The 17500-nt window shown below is 41.8% G+C and overlaps 1 protein-coding gene across 1 annotated transcript in view; it reads left to right on the top strand.

Annotated features, from left to right (window-relative positions):
• The window catches only part of LOC122256976 (mitochondrial coenzyme A transporter SLC25A16), a 30811-nt gene that overhangs the window by 3549 nt on the left and 9762 nt on the right, over nucleotides 1–17500 (top strand). The window contains exon 2 of the mRNA XM_043021976.2: nucleotides 17075–17167. Within this exon, the coding sequence (XP_042877910.1) occupies nucleotides 17075–17167 (93 nt within the window). The remainder of the gene's footprint in view (nucleotides 1–17074; nucleotides 17168–17500) is intronic.

The raw sequence follows: 17500 nt of genomic DNA, 5'->3' as shown, positions 1-17500 counted from the left end.
ATCTAACATGAACTGTACAAACCATTTAGGCATAGTTCCTATGCCTATTCATGTGTATACACTGTATATAGTATGAATAAACTTATCAAAATCTCTCTCTCTCTCTCTCTCTCTCTCTCTCTCTCTCTCTCTCTCTCTCTCTCTCTCTCTCTCTCTCTCTCTCTCTCTCTCTCTCTCTCTCTCTCTCTCGCACACACACACACACACACACACACACACACACACACACACACACACACACACACACACACACACACACACACACACACACACACACACACTTGCATATATACATCATACATACATACCTATAGACTGATTTCCCCCAAAACATACAGGATTTACAAACGTCGATAAGTATACCACGAGAAGCTGTCAGTCAATCAGTCTCGCAGTCAGTCACGTGGAGTCTCCAGCTGAGTTCTCGGAAAGCGAGTGGCGCCGATTCCGAAAATGAAGCGAAAGGGCGATGGCGCGTAATTAGAAGAGTGTGGAGTGAAATGGTGGAGAGGGAGAGAGAGTGCAAGTGCGTGGTTTTCATGCTAGATGCCCGATTAAGGATGAGAGGATGAAACGGCGTCCTTTTCGAGAGTGAAACGGCGTCCTTTTCGAGAGTGAAAATCTGCCCTTTTCGAGAGTGAAAATGCGTCCTTTGAAAGAGTGGAAAAAAATGTTTCCCTGGAAGAGTGGAAGTCTAAGGTTGAAAGTTGAAAGGATTAGAACACTCGGAGTGTGTAAGAAAAACGAGGGAAAATGCTTGATTGAAAGAGAGGCATAGAGCCAGGCACGCAGGGTCACGAGGCTAAACAGCTGGTTGTGTGTTTATGGGTTGACTCTAGGGTTAGGGTGGGTCTCATTTCTGTTGTTAAAGAGGTGGTATGTGTGCTGACTCTCTCTCTCTCTCTCTCTCTCTCTCTCTCTCTCTCTCTCTCTCTCTCTCTCTCTCTCTCTCTCTCTCTCTCTCTCTCTCTCTCTCTCTCTCTCTCTCTCTCTCTCTCTCTTTCTCGCCCTCTTTCTCTTTCTTTTCTTTTTCTCTTTCTCACGCCTTTCCCCTCTCTCTCTTTTCTTTCTCTTTCTTTTCTTTTTCTCTTTCCCACGCCTTTCCTCTCTCTCTTCTCTTTCTCTTTCACCCTCTCTCTTTCACTCTCTCTGTGTCTTTCTCTGTCTCTTTTTCTTTCCCACTCTTTCCTTCTCTTTCTCTTTTGCTCTTCCTCTTTTGCTTTTTCTCCTTTGCTCTTCCTCTTTTGCTTTTTCTCCTTTGCTCTTCCTCTTTTGCTTTTTCTCCTTTGCTCTTCCTCTTTTGCTTTTTCTCTTTTGCTCTTTCTCCTTTGCTCTTTCTCCTTTGGTCTCTCTCTCTCTCTCTCTCTCTCTCTCTCTCTCTCTCTCTCTCTCTCTCTCTCTCTCTCTCTCTCTCTCTCTCTCTCTCTCTCTCTCTCTCTCTCTCTCTCTCTCTCTCTCTCTCTCTCTCTCTATGTGTGTGTGTGTGGGTGTTGGGGTGTGGATGAAGAGAGAGAGAAAAAAAACAACAACAACATAGGCATATGTGACTCTTTTTATCTATCGATCGATTAATCGGTCTATCTATCTGTCAGCCTGTGTCTCTACCCGTGCACACTGGCAGAGGAATCACAAACACAAAGTACAAAAGAAGTGATTTTCGTGTGAGAGCCTACAGTGATTGCAATCAGCTGATCTGCGTAACCACACCTGTTGTCTGAGGGACGAGATCACGCCAGTAAGCTAGGCCTATGCGGTAGAGGATAAAAATAGCGCCTACAGTGATTAATGATGATGAGATGCTACTCAGTACAGTGAGAGTGAGTGTTAGGGTGAGTAACTGAGTAAGTGAATAACTGAATGAGTGAGTGGGTCAACGAACGACTGGGATATTTAATTCATGTGTAAGTAAACGCGTGGGTGAGTGAGACTAAACGAGCGAACATGTAGGAAAATAACGAGCTAGCGAGTGATTGCGTAACTCTATGACTGCATGACAGCTTGGCAGCTGTTATGTCTAAGAGGAATCAGAACGAAACCCTCCACGTACACTAGGATTAAGAACTTAGATATACACCAAACAGTAATAGATAGTAGAATCGATAGAAATGTAGATATGTAAATTATAGAATGTACACCCTGTAAGTATGAAAATAAAGAGATAAAAAATCTTTTTCATATATGCTGGATCTCCTCTGTAGGCGGGAAGTTATTATTATTTGTTATTTTTATTATTATTTTTGCTATTTTTATCTTCATCTTCATCATCTTCATCTTCATCTTCATCTTCATCTTCATCTTCATCTTCATCTTCATCTTCATCTTCATCTTCATCTTCATCTTCATCTTCATCTTCATCTTCATCTTCATCTTCATCTTCATCTTCATCTTCATCTCCATCTCCATCTCCACTACCACCACCACCATTTTATTACATGTGGTAGTCATTAGCAGAAGTGCAATTGTTCCATCATGAAGCAGAGAGCATGGCAAAGGAAGGGGCACGGGGGGAGGGGGTGCATGACGGGAGATAGTGGAGCGCATAAACGTAGAGAATTGAAAAGTAAAATAATTCGAATTTCTCTTTGTTTCTTCTCTTCTATGTCTTTTTTTGAAAATGTAAAAAATTGTGTGATATTTAACTATTATTATTATTATTATTATTATTATTATTATTATTATTATTATTATTACTATTACTATTACTATTACTGTTACTATTACTATTACTATTATTGTTATTTAGATGTCTGATTTGTGAGTTGTTCCAAGAAATGTATGCAAGAAATTAAGTCAGAAACATGTCCTAGACCGATGAAAGGCAAGCAGTAGGATATCCTCTCTATCTATATCTATTTATCTAACCATCTATCCATATATCTATCTTTCTCTTTCTCTCTCCCTCTCTCTTTCTCATTCCTCTACTCCTTCTCCTTCTCTCTGTTGGTGCATATTGTACAGTCGGCATATTATAATCAGTGCATGACTAGTACATGCGAACGACGAGGGCATGTCACCAGCATTCAGACAAAGCGCCAATCACATGCCTAAATTTTGTCACATTTTTATAAGACAATCTGCAGAACCGAGTAGAGGCCTGGCTTTGATTTGATTTATGAAAGGTGATAAGCATGAGGTTGAGTAAGGATAGGCCTAAGCAAATTTGATTTTGAAAGAGAGAATAGAAGCCTGGGATTATATATTTGAATAGCTTATGAATTGGGAGAGTGGACTTGTAACATTTTTTTTAATTGTTATAAATGGTGATTTTTAAATTATTTTTTATGTTTGTGATACTTCGTGTTTATCTCGTGTATTTTGCTATTGTATGCTATGGTATATCATATTGTTTTATATCAATTTATAGTATGTTGTGTCTGTCTGTCTGTATTTGTGTATACCTACCTATTTGTATATAGTATCTTTTCATGTTTTTCTTTGTATCTCTCTGTCTATATATATAATGTCAGTCTTGTCAGTGTATCTATCAGTCTACATACCGCAGATATATATATATATATATATATATATATATATATATATATATATATATATATATATATATATATATATTTAGAGGAGGTTCCTAGTTTCCATTCTATCCATTGATATATCTGTATCTATCTATCTATCTATTCATGATACGACAAATGAGAGCGACCATTTTATTTTGTCTCTGCCTGCTCGCGTTATTCATCTATTTGTCTGCATATTAATACCCACGTGTATATCTTTCTACTCTATTTACTCTCTCTCTCTCTCTCTCTCTCTCTCTCTCTCTCTCTCTCTCTCTCTCTCTCTCTCTCTCTCTCTCTATCTCTCTCTTTCTCTCTCTATTTGTGTGCATATAAATATATATATATATATATATATATATATATATATATATATATATATGTATATATATGTATATATATATATATTTATATATATATATATATATATATATGTGTGTGTGTATGTGTGTGTGTGTGTGTGTGTGTGTATGTATATATATATATATATATATATATATATATATATATATATATATATATATACATACACACACACACAGACACACATACATATATATATATATATATATATATATATATATATATATATATATATATATTTCATACACACACACACACACACACACACACACACACACACACACACACACACACACACACACACACACACACACACACACATATATATATATATATATATATATATATATATATATATATATATATATGTATGTATTATTATTATCATTTTAACTCTCTCCTTCTAACTATATGTGTATATCATCGAGTTGTGTCTGCCTGTGCACATTGGCAGGCTCGCTGACCACAAGACACGCCGGATGAGCACAATACGTAGAGTTCGTAGTTTCCTGTCGAGCTGTAATTATTGGTATCAGGAAGAACATTTCCTTGTAACATTGAGAAGGTGTAGGTCTATATCGTTTTTATTTATTTATTTATTTTAGTTATTTGATTATCTATTTGTTTATTTTTTTATTATTTTTTTTTTGTATTTGTGTTTGTGTTTGTGTTTGCATGTGTATATGAGAGAGAGAGAAGAGTGTGTCTTTTTTCGTTTGTTTATCTGTATGTGTCTGTAATTCTTAAGTGGGTGGATTTTTGTTCTTGTTTGTGGAATGTTTTTGTTTGTCTATTTGGCTTTCTTTTTGTTTGTTCTTAGGAGAGGCGTAGATGCCTTATGCATTTTTTTTTATTGTTTCTCGTATTATCGATTGTGCATTTTTTTAAAACTTCATCTTACCTTCCTAGATGGCGATAGAACTTGGAATGGTTCGAGTTCAATTTCCAAAAAAAAAAAAAAAACATTAAGTAAAAAAAAAAGAAAAAAAAAGAAAAAAAAACACGAATAAAACACCTGACTAAGTCATCAACCCCCTTCTAAACACCGAAGGCCACACGAAGGAGACCGGAATGAAATAGTTTGCGACAGCTGGGAGGTGGTAGCGGGTGGGGGTGAGGGGTGAGGGTAGGGGTGGAGCTGGAGGTGGAGGGTGGGGGTGAGGGGTGAAACTGGAGGTGGAATTGGAGGGTGGGGGTGAGGGTGGAGCTGGAGCTGGAGGGTGGGGGTGAGGGGTGGAGGTGGAGGTGGACGGTGGGGGCGGGGGGTGGAGGTAGGGGTGGAGCTGGAGGTGGAAGTGGAGGGTGGGGGTGAGGGGTGAAACTGGAGGTGGAATTGGAGGGTGGGGGTGAGGGGTGGAGCTAGAGGTGGAGGTTGGGGGTGAGGGGTGGAGCTGGAGGTGGAGGGTGGGGGCGGGGGTGGAGGTAGGGGTTGAGCTGGAGCTAGAGGTTGGGAGGGAGGGGTGGAGCTGGAGGTGGAGGGTGGGGGTGAGGGGTGGAGGGTGTGGGTGAGGGGTAGGGGTGAGGGGTGAAGGTGGGGGTATGGAATGAGGGTAGAGGTAAGGGATGGGGATGGGGGTAAGGGATGCAACAGGAGTAGTAGAAGTGCCTTCGTTAGAGGAACTCCCGGCGTGTGGATCCTCTTGAGTGCCGTTCTGGGAGTAAGTGGGTGGGTGGGTGGGTGAGGGGGAAGGGGTTGTGGGCAGGTGGGTTAGTGTGAGATTTTTTTTTTCCATGTTTTTTGTCTCTCCTACATGCAGGATCTTGAAGAGGGAGAAGGAGGGGGAGAGAGGAGGCGAGGTGCGGTTCGGGGGGGGGGGGGGGGTGTGTGTTGCTGCAAGAGATGTTCCTTTTTCTGTCTCTTTCCTCTCTCTGCCTCTTGTAAAAAAAAGAGGAATGCATGAGGATGGACAACTGCCCGGTAATAAACGTTTTCGAATGAATGAGGTAATCCCGATTAAGATATTCCGAAACGTTTTCTGCATATCTTGCATTGTGGTGCCTCGTTTTCATTAAAAAAAAAAAACGTCTTTTCAACTTTTTTTCTACACACGTCGAAATTATCTTTATTTGCCTCTCCGTCTCTTAGTCTGGTTCTCTCTCTTTTATCTTTCTCTACTTTGTCTATCTGTCTTTGCTTCCTCCTCAGCCTGTGTGTCTTCACTCTGGCAGGGAGAGGGAAACACTTTTGTAGATAAGGAGACATGTGTCATTCCGAGAACAGCTTCGGTAACTTCAGGCTAAGATGCTTAGTCATTTGCTCTTGCTCAATCTTATACAGAGCATGGGTACGCTCTTACACGGCTCACCCACATACGCACACGCACATGCACACGTACACATACACGTACACGTACACGTACACACGCACACGCACACGCACACGCACACGCACACGCACACGCACACGCACACGCACACGCACACGCACACGCACACGCACACGCACACGCACACACACATACACATACACATACACATACACACACACACACACACACACACACACACACACACACACACACACACACACACACACACACACACACACACACACACACACACACACACACACACACACACACACCTTACGTTACAGTCATGCACATGTACCTGAATTCTCGGACAAATGAAAGCGAATGACAGCCAGGCCTGAGTGTCTTATCAAGGTAGCTAAAATACTTACAATTGTTATTGTTTTATTATTATTATCATCATCATTGATATTGTTGTTATTATTATTATTACTGTTATTATTATTATTATTGCCATTATTATTATTATTATTATTACTAATATTATTATTATTATTATTATTGATATTATTATTATTATTATTATTATTATTATTATTGGTAGTAGTAGTTGTAGTTGTAGTTGTAGTTGTTCCTTCACATGTACCGGAAGTGCTTGCCTGCCTGCTTTCTTGCCGCGGCTTTGCTGTCCTGGGATTTCCACCACCCCCCCTTCTTTCAGTCATACCCACCCCTCCTGCTATTTCCCTTCCCCTCCCTCCCTTCCATCCCTTCCCCCAGCCGCTCTTTGCTCTTCCAGGAAATGTTTAACCTCGCAGTGAAAGTTTCGCGTTCAGGATAGGCGGAGCGGCGGCGAAGTCACGGGGGTACTGGGTGTGTGTGTGGGGGGGGGTAGGGGTAGGGGGTTAGGGGGTTTCGGTAGGGGGTAGAGGGGAGGGTCATGGGTAGGGGGTAGAGGGAAAGGGAGTATTGTGTCTGGGGAGTGAGTGGGTAAGGGAAATGGAAGGGGTAAAGGAAAAGAGGGGGGTGGGGATGAGGGAGGGGGGGGGGGAGTGAAGAAGGCAAGGACAAGACAAGGTCAAAACACCAAGCCTTGCTACCTGACTACGTTGACAAACTGCGGGTGATGGTGGTGGAAGTAAAGGCGGTAAAGTTTAGCTGGGTAGGTGAATGGTGGGGGGGGGGGGGAGGTTTAAAGGTGGGGGCGGGCTATGCAGGTGGAATGAGAAGAGGAAGGAAGGCTGATATTGTTCAGCGGCTGCAATGTACCCCTGTGCCACTGTGGCTGCTTTGTGTTGTGGCATTCGCTAGCGCAGGTCGCAGTCCTCCTTCCCATCTCCTCGTGTTTATTTTTTCGTTGGGAATGGTTACGCGAAAATCGAAAAAAAAAAATTGTCCTCCCATAAAACTGTGACAGAAAATTAGTATAAAGAACACAATTAGCTGATATAGACTCTGTTCAACGTATTTAGTCATTGCAATATTGAGAGCGCCAGTCAGATGGCACCTATAAACCTCTTCATATAGTAAGACACAAAAACTAACTAACACTAAAAGACTGTAGCAAATAGCGAGCGCAAAATGGTCTTGATGTTTTCCCGTACCCAACAAGTTAATAATGTTTTTTTATCTCACCTATTTAACGTGGTATCAGCAATTTCATTCTAATGTAAACGTGGATTTATATGCCTGATAAAGCGAGCCGTAACCATGGCAACGTACCTTACACTAAACTGTTGTTGCTACTGATGCTACTGATATTACCAATTGGCTATTGCTATTCATATTGCTACATCAATAAGAGGGACCTCAAAGCCTCTCATTATAGTCGTGTCTACGCCGCCATTTACGACCAAACATGAAATTGTAGGCAGAATAGTTGTAATACATACAAGGTAGTATATATAGAACAAGTTGAAAACGAAACAACGAAGGGAAACATAGGAAGACAGACGGATATGCCGAGGGCCTTTTTTCTATGTTGCTTAATCAGGGTATAAGCAACTTAAGAATCATGAATTGCGGCCTCATGTCCCGGTATCTATCTCAGCTAGGGGGGCCTACGGATTCGGGTTTTAAATGGAAGACTGGTGTTTTAGTGGGTTGGCGGCATGCATGAGCTAAAAAGGAAAATAAAAATATCATCAGAATAATTGTTGATGTGTGTATTCTCCCCCTTCCCCTTCCTTCTTCGACTTGTCTCTTCATATCTTTTGTCTTTCCCCTTCACTCTCTTCCGTTATGTTTCTTTTGTTTGCCTGACACTATTTTCTCTTCATGCTTTCCTTTCCTTTGTCTTCGCTTTTGCATTTTTTTATATTTTGTTATATATCTTTGCCTCCTTCTCTATCTCACCATCTGTGCCTTCGTTTCCCTTCACTCCCTTTCTACTCTTCCCCCTTCTCTTCCCCCCTTCATTTCTCTCTCCTCTCCCCCTTCTCCTTCATCCTATCCTCCTATATCTTCCCTCCCCCTCTCCTCCTCAACTCCCATCACCCTCCTTTTCTCTTCTCCCTCTACTCCTCCTCCTCCTCCTCCTCCTCCTCCTCCTCCTCCTCCTCCTCCTCCTCCTCCTCCTCCTCCTCCTCCTCCTATCCCCCCTCTCCCTCTCTTTTTCGCCCTCTCTCCTTTTCTCTCTCCCTCTCTTCTTCTCCCCCTCTCCCCTATCTCTCTTTTTCTCCGTCTCACCTTCTCTTCCCCCTTCACCCTTCCTATCCCTCCTCTCTCCTTATCCCTATCCCCTCCTCCTTCAGCCACCGACTAAACCGAAGGTAAGGCGTTGTCGGTAGCATTGTGTGTTAATATCATCCCCTTCCACAGGAGGCAAGGAATTATAGCTCTTCTTTGTGTTTGTGAGTTCGTGACACAGCTCAAGGGGCGGGGCTTCTTTCTCTTATTTTTCTGCTTATTCATCATCATCGTTTTTTCTTCTCCTGTTATTCTATATTTTCTGTTTCTTCTCTTTTTTTTCTTCTTCTGTTTCTTCTCATTTTTTTTACCCCATCTTTTATTTTCCTCCTTCGCCTCGGCCTTGTCATTTTCCTCGCCCTCCTCCTTCTATTCCTCTTCTCTCCTTCATTTCATTTCTTTCTATACATTCTCCTTCTTCTTCTCCCTTTCTTCCTACCTCCCTCCCCTCTTCTTTCCTCCCCTCCCATCCTTTCCCTTCCCCACACCATCTATCCCCTCCCTTCCCCTTGTCTCCCTTCCTTCCCCTCCCCTCTCCTCCTCCCCTCCCCCCTCTCCCTTTCCCTCTCCCTTTCCCTCTCCCTCTCCCTCTCCCTCTCCCTCTCCCTCTCCCTCTCCCTCTCCCTCTCCTCCCCTTTCCTTCCCCCTTCTCCCCTCTCCCCTCTCTCTCCCCTCTCCCTCCCGAGACCGATCTTGTCAGTGCTTTGTCTGAGGAGAAAAAGTCTCCTTTTATTTGATTCCTGTTGTTGTGTCGTGGTGTATTTTGAGGCTTTTGTTGCCATAGGGTGTTGCCTCCGTCACTTGCTTTCTTTCGTTTTATCTTTGTCTTCTTTTTTTTTCTTTTTCTTTCTTTTTCTTTGTTTTTCTTTCTTTCTCTTCTTTTACTCCTCTCCTGTTTCCTATGACTTTGCGTTCGTCAATTGATAGATAGAGAAGGGTAAGAAGGATAAATGGCCAAAGAAAAGTCAAAATGATAACAAGAAAATATATAGGAATAAATATACAATTTAAGTGAATAAAGTAACAAAATGTACTGTAAACGAATAAGTAGATAGATAGATAAATAAATAAAGTGTATAAAAGAGATAAAATCAAGAAATAACCATAAAAGACACCAACCCATTACAAAAACCGTCTCGGGAGAGCTAAAACTAAGGAAAAATAAAGAAAAGATATGACACCCTTTTAGGAAGAAGTGTGGAGTGTGAAGTGCAGCAAGCGAGCGAGTGTGAAGTAAGCGAGACGTCACTCTTCAGCATGAGGGAATTTTGAGATAGGGGGAGGGTTGTGTGGGGGGGGGGAGGGGACAGGGTATGGTGTGGAAAGTTACGCGTGCGTGTGTGTGTCTGTCTGCCTGCCTGTCTGCCTGCCTGCCTGCTCGCCTGCTCGTTTGCCTACCACCCTGTGGATAAAAAAGTCCATGCAAAGTATTTCTCGGCCCTCTTCGCAATGCGCATTTACGTAATCTCTTCGTGTGGCACATTTCCTTATCCGGATGTTGCACTTTGCAGCTCAGGTAAGACTCAGAGTTCCGCCATGCAACACTGTATTCGAAAGCTGCGTCTGGCGTGACATGAGGGATGGTGGATGATGGTGATGATGATGATGGTGATGATGAGGAAGGTGGAGGTGATGATGAGGATGATGTTGATGTGAACGATTGTGTTGGTGGTGAAAAGGATGATGAGGAGGGATGGCGGTGGTGGTGGTGATCATAACAATAATAATAATGATAATGATTCCACGAAATCTACCTCTGTCTTTTTTTTATTATTATTATTTCTTATTATTATTGTTATTATTTTTTTACTACACTTGATTTTTCGAGAATTTCCTTTGATATTCAGCGCGGAGAGTAAGGACGTGCGCGTGAGTTTGTGTTGTGAATATTTTCAGTAGCTTTTGAAAGTAGGCCTAGTCTCAAACACAGCTTTTTTTTTTCTTCTTCTTTAAGATCTCTAGGTCTACGGGGGCTGATAGTTTATAGAACCTCAAGTATACTTTTACATCTTGGGAGAGTTTAAAGCTGTAAACCAAAAGAAAATAGCTAAAATAGAAAAGAAAAAAAAAAGAATGATAAGACAGGGAAATCAGAGCATATATTAATGACAATGATGATAATGATATTAATGAATAGGATGGTAATGATAATGATGATAATAGTGATGGTAATGATAACAATGAGGATAATGGTAATGAAATTACATGTGCGTGTATGTATGTGTGTATGAATGTATGTATGTGCGTGTATGAATGTATGTATGTGTGTGTATGAATGTATGTATGTAAATGTGTGTATGAATATATATGTATAGATGTGCGTATTTGTTGATGTACTTTAATTATGCATAGGTGTAAATTCACATTTTTGTACCGAAGGAGAGAGAGAGAGAGAGAGAGAGAGAGAGAGAGAGAGAGAGAGAGAGAGAGAGAGAGAGAGAGAGAGAGAGAGAGAGAGAGAGAGAGAGGCGAAAGAGAAGTGACAAAAGAAAATTGAAAACGTAAAAGAGAGTGAATAAGTGCAGGACCTGCGCTGTAAACCTGTCTGGAATGGCGCATTGCATCGCTATCAATTCGATCGTAAGTGAAAAAGAAGAGGGAGAAAAAAAAGCGACGAGAAGGAGGAGGAGGTGAGGAGAGAAGAAGAAGAAAGAGGTGAGGAGAGAAGAAGAAGAAAGAGGTGAGGAGAGAAGAAGAAGAAAGAGGTGAGGAGAGAAGAAGAAGAAAGAGGTGAGGAGAGAAGAAGAAGAAAGAGGTGAGGAGAGAAGAAGAAGAAGGTAAGGAGAGAAGAAGAAGAAGAAAATTAAGGTGAGAGAAGAGGAAGAATAAGAGGGAGTAGAAGATTTTTTCCCCGGCGTCTATTCGCAATAGAATAAAAAAAAAAGCAAAGGCAAGAAACGCGGAATGGAGAATGAAGGGAAAAGTGTAGGTTGAAGAAAGAGAGAAAGAGAAAGAGGAGAAGAGAGATAAAGAAATTGCGAGAGAAAGAGAAATGAGAAGAGAGACAGAGACAGCCACGAATAGTGTTAATTGAGAAAAAGAGAGGGAGGAGGAGGTAGAGAGGTTAGGGGAATGGGTGGGAAGGGGGAGGGGAGGTAGGGGGTAGGGGAGGGGGTAGGGGAGGGTGAATGGGTGGGAAGGGGAGGGGGGGAGAGGACCACGACTCGTTCTAATCATTAACTTGCATAAAGGCGCTGATCGGGGAGTTGGCCTTGAGAGCTTGCAAGGGGACGCTTTTCTGTCTGCCTGCGTTTTTTGCTTTTGTATTTTGACGCTCTGCTATCTGTCAGTCTCTCTTTAGCCTGTCTGTATTATCTGCCTGCCTCTTAATTTGTCTTTCTATCTATTTGCCTCTTTATCTTTCTTTCTATCTGTCAGTCTGTCTTCTGTGGAGCTATATAGCTATCTGCCTATTTATATGGTTCTCTCTCTCTCTCTCTCATATATATATATATATATATATATATATATATATATATATATATATATATATATATATATATATATATTAATGGCTTCGGCTGAACTGTCTTATGACTGTCCCAGTATATATCTGTCTTTGTCTTTTTTATCGTCTTTTATTGTCTTCTGTCTGTCTCCATATCTATGTCTATTTATCTGCCCATCTGCCTGCTGTCAGTCAAGCTAATGTTTTTCCTTTGATTTACATTTTATATTTACCATTTGTTTCCTTGTCTTTATTCATATCCTATTGTGTTTCTTTTATGTATGACTGTCAAGAATTTATTTTTCTTTTCTCTTCTCTGCCTTTACTCTCCTCCGCCCTTTCTCTCTCTCTTCCCTCTCTTACCTTTCCTTTCCTTCCCCTTGCCCCTGCCCTTTCCCATCTATTCCTCCTTTCCCTCACCTCCCTTTCCCTTATTTTCTCTTCTCTTCCCTACCTTCCCCCTCCCCTTCCTTTCTCCAAGAATTTCCTATCCTCCCCATTTCCTTCCCCCTTCCCCTCCCCATCCTTCGTTTACCCCTTCCCTATCCTTCGCCTCCCCTTCCTTCCCCTACCCCATCCTTACCCCTTCCCCATCCTTACCCTTTCCCCATCCTTACCCTTTCCCTCCCTCCTTTCTCCTTCGCCCCCCCTCCTATTCACTATTCCTCTGTATCTCTGTATCAACATCAGCATGCACAGACGTTTGCGCGCATGTAAATACGTATGCAAACGGAGTAGACGCCCTTAGTTCGCCGGCACTCACCCAGCCACGAGGCCTTACAGAAAGGGCAAGTGGCAGCCAGGGTTTAGGCGTGGGGAAGCTGCTGACGCAATGCTAACCAGTTTTAGGTGGAATGAATTCTCTGGAAATTGTGATTGCGTTCTTTTTCTCTATCTCTCGCTCCCTCTCTCTTTTCTCTTCTCTCTTCTCTCCCTCTTCTCCATCCCCACCCCCATCCTCCTCGCCCCCTCCCTCTCTCTTTCACTTTCCCGCCCTTTCCCTCCCTTCTTCCCTCTCCTTCTCCCAGAAAGAAAGGGTTATCTCTCTCCCTCCCTCCCTCTCTCTCTCCCTCCCTCCCTCTCTCCCTCTCTCCCTCTCTCTCTCTCTCTCCCTCTCTCCCTCTCTCTCTCTCTCTCTCTCTCTCTCTCTCTCTCTCTCTCTTCTCTCTCCTCTCTCCTCTCTCTCTCTCTCTCTCTCTCTCTCTCTCTCTCTCTCTCTCTCTCTCTCTCTCTCTCTCTCTCTCTCTCTCTCTCTCTCTCTCTCTCTCTCTCTCTCTCTCTCTTTCTTTCCCCCCTACCATCCTTCCTCTTACTCTCCCACCCTCTCTCCTTCATCTTCTCGCCCTCGCCCCTCCTCCTCCTTCCCTTGCTCCCTCTCACCTCTTTCTCTCTTTGTCATTGTCTTCCCCGTCCCATCTCTCCCCTCACCCTCCCTCCCTATCCACCCATTTGTTTTGCATTAACCACCTTGCGCTACGCTCTGCTTCAACCATTAACGACCCTCACCAGCACCCCATTAGCGGCCTCGTGGTAATGCCGGTAATTTATGCACTTCCGTTATGGTAATTTAGGCACCGTAGCGCCAGTGGCTGCGGCGCTCTCGTTGCTTGATATCCGTTGCATATCATTCTTCTCTCTCTCTCTCTCACTCTACCCACTGCCCCCTACCCCCTCTCCTCTACCTCCTACCCCCTAACCATGTCCCCTATCCCCTGTCCCCTATCCCCTATTCCCTATTCCCTATTCCCTATCCCCTATCCCCTATCCCCTGTCCCCTACCCCCTACCCCCTACCCCCTATCCCCTATCCCCTATCCCTACTCCCTGTCCCCCACCCCTAAGCATGTCGTTTGTTTCGCCGAGATATTGCAACTGCGTGATTATGTCGCAGAGTTTGACGAGGTGTGGCAAGATGTTATGAACGATGAAGAAAAATGCGACAGTGCAAGATATTATTTGCCTCTGGCCGAATGAAAGAATGTTGATATTATATATTGCAAGCGGACACATGCATGCATAAACGCACGCACTCGCAGGGTAATGTGTAAGAGGTATTTATACTCAGCAGTTACGTTACGGAGGACTTATGGTAATCATGATAGTAATCCTTAGCAATTGATAGCGAGAGCAATTGCGCTGTTGGCAGGCGATTTCTGTTTATCGTGCCAACGTCGGGATTAAACTGATTTGAAATAACATTAAAAGTGCCGTATTACGTGTTTGTTAATGACGTTAAGAGAGAGATAATCGATTTTTTTCTTTCATTGTCTTTCACACGCACATGCGCGCGCACACACACACACACACACACACACACACACACACACACACACACACACACACACACACACACACACACACACACACACACACACACACACACACACACACACACACACACACACACACACACACACACACACACACTCATACACACATACAGACACTTTCTCTCTTTCTCTCTCCCTCCCTCCCTCCCTCTCCCTCCCTCTCCTTCTTCTTCTCCCTCCTTCTCTCATTCTATATCACATGTATTAATATTCTTAGTTAACTAATAGTACTAACACAACCAAAGTCAAAGTGATAGTGAAACAGTACCCATTGCATTAACTACACCTACACACACCAACAAGTACGTACTGGGCATTATTGCACACTGTTTAAATATCTTGAGAAGCGAAACAACTGAGTGTAAGATTAAGAATAACAATACGTTGAAAAAGTAATGTAATTTCCGTTGATAAATATTTGTTGGTATGATGTAAAAAACATATGATGTGATAACAAGAGATATTTTGAACGTTCACCAGTATATGATCAGTCGTTGTGTTGTAGAATACGTTGTCTATTTATATTGGGATTATCAAAGTGGAGTTCGTGAGAAAAATAACAAGTAAATAAAATGCGAAATGAATAAATGGAGTATATGATATAATATCTTTTTATGAGGTAAAATAGATTTTTAAAAAGTGAAGAAAAAAAACGTGAATACACGAACGTGTTTTTTTTTTCTTTTCTTTTTTACCGAAAGCAAAAAGTGAGGTTGGGAGGGTGTTAAGAAAAATCTTTCTTAATGCTGTTTGTTGACTTTTACATTAAATTGAAAATTATACAATGCAGTTAACATAAAGATGAACTAAATGGGTTTAAACGTTTAATTTTCTGTTGAAATTTCAAGATTCTTCCCACTTGGGATTTTGATCCCCCCCCCCTCCCCAGACACCCAACCAGCCCCTAGCAAAGTAGGTCTGCCCTACTACTTCCCAGTTCTCTTTCTGCTTCATTTTTTAACCTTTTTCTAGCTCATTCTACTTCCTCACCTCTCCTATCCTGCTGGAAAAAAACACCCCATCTCTCTCTCCCTCCCTCCCTCCCTCCCTCCCCCCCTTATGCACAAACAAAACCAAACAGGCCGTAAAAGGAAGGTGAAAAAAGAGTAGAAAGAACACTGATTTATATGTTATCAAAGGGTAAATAAGTTAATGACTTAATATATGTCAACGTTATAGAATAATGAGAAGTCATGGTGTTGCTGATGCCCTTAATTGTTGCTCGGAACTTTAATTATTAGTAATTGAGGTATGTTGACTGTGACTAATAGCAGGGCGGTGCGACGTCTGTTGTTATCGCATTTGAATTTGTTATTTGTTTGTTTTTATTGTTGCTGTTATTGTTGATAATAATTGTGTAGGAAATGATATTATAAGTAATATGAGGTAAGTTGATGACTTAAAGCAGGCAGGGCGTGCGCCGTATTGTTCGCATTGAATTTGTTTTGTTATTTGTTTTTTTTGTGTTTTGTGCTATGTTGATAATAATGATGATAGTGATTATATTAGTACTAGTAATTTTGATGATAATAATGATGATGGTGTTATTAGTGCTAGTAATTTTGATGATGGTAATGATGATAGTGATATTAGTACTAGTAATTTTGATGATTATAATGATGCTGATACTAACAACCCACAAACAGAAAAGTAATATTATAATCTTCGTTATTCGACTTCTTGTAGTAGCAAACATTACATAGAAGTTACCATGTCATTCAGTCTAACGTGTTTCTTTAAAAAATGCGTTGACATTGTTTACGGTTGCGTCATGCAGATGTAATGTAATGGAATCCAAACTAACAGGAAGGCATTGGAGTTAAAGAAAGAAAGGACTTTGAACAATGAAGTGCCTTATCAGATTGCAGCTATTGTTGAGTTTGCAATGTGGATAATGCATTGCAAGTTATTTATGGATAAAAAGGGAAGATAAGAGAGTGCTAGAGGAAGGAGGAGGGGGGGGGGTAGAAGGAGAGGAAGAGGAAGAGGGAAGGGGAGGTGAGGAATTGGAAGAAATGGGAATCTAGTGGTATAGGAGAAAAAAGACTGAGATAGGGAGAGAAAAGAGGAGGGAGGAGGGAGCGCGAGAAAAATTGGGAGAGGAGAGACGAGTTATGAAAGAGCAAATAGAAAAAGGATTAGCGAGGGAGAGAGGGACACACACACGCGCACACGCGCACGCACACGCACACGCACACGCACACAGACACACACACAGACACACACACACACACACACACACACACACACACACACACACACACACACACACACACACACACACACACACACACACACACACACACACACACACACACACACACACACACACACACACACACACACACACACACACACACGTGACTATGCTATGATTGAGAAATGTAATATATATATTTACTTATTTTACTCTGATATCTTTTTCATTCAAATAATGATGTCCTTTTGATTCACCCTTTTCGCCTTGTTTTTCCATCCGCAGGAGTTGCAGGAATGTGTGCAAAGACGACAGTTGCGCCGTTAGACCGTATCAAAATTCTCCTTCAGGCACACAACAAACATTACAAACATCATGGCAAGTATCATTGATATGGCAATTACTTTTTGATTTTGAGATTTGGTTGTTAACATCATGATATTTATTAGTTTTGAGTGTATCGCCTACTGAAATCAGTTCAAACAACTTTTTGATATGTTGGAGAATATATAGATAGGTATCATTTAGAATATTTCAAAGTGATTATAAACATCTTTTTTAATGTAAAGTAAAGTATTTCATTGAAATCCTTATGATATGTAAAAAGTCAAGTGAAACAGTTTATAGATATACTAACACAATCATAATTTATGACTAAGAAGGTAGAAGCAGAAGTCTGATTTAATCAATATTTGAGTGATATATCATTGA

This window comes from Penaeus japonicus, unplaced genomic scaffold (assembly GCF_977035675.1).
Source record: "Penaeus japonicus unplaced genomic scaffold, GWHDUDI00000001_assembly GWHDUDI00000021, whole genome shotgun sequence".
In the NCBI taxonomy this organism is placed as follows: domain Eukaryota; kingdom Metazoa; phylum Arthropoda; class Malacostraca; order Decapoda; family Penaeidae; genus Penaeus; species Penaeus japonicus.
This window is presented reverse-complemented; position numbering and strand designations above follow the sequence as displayed.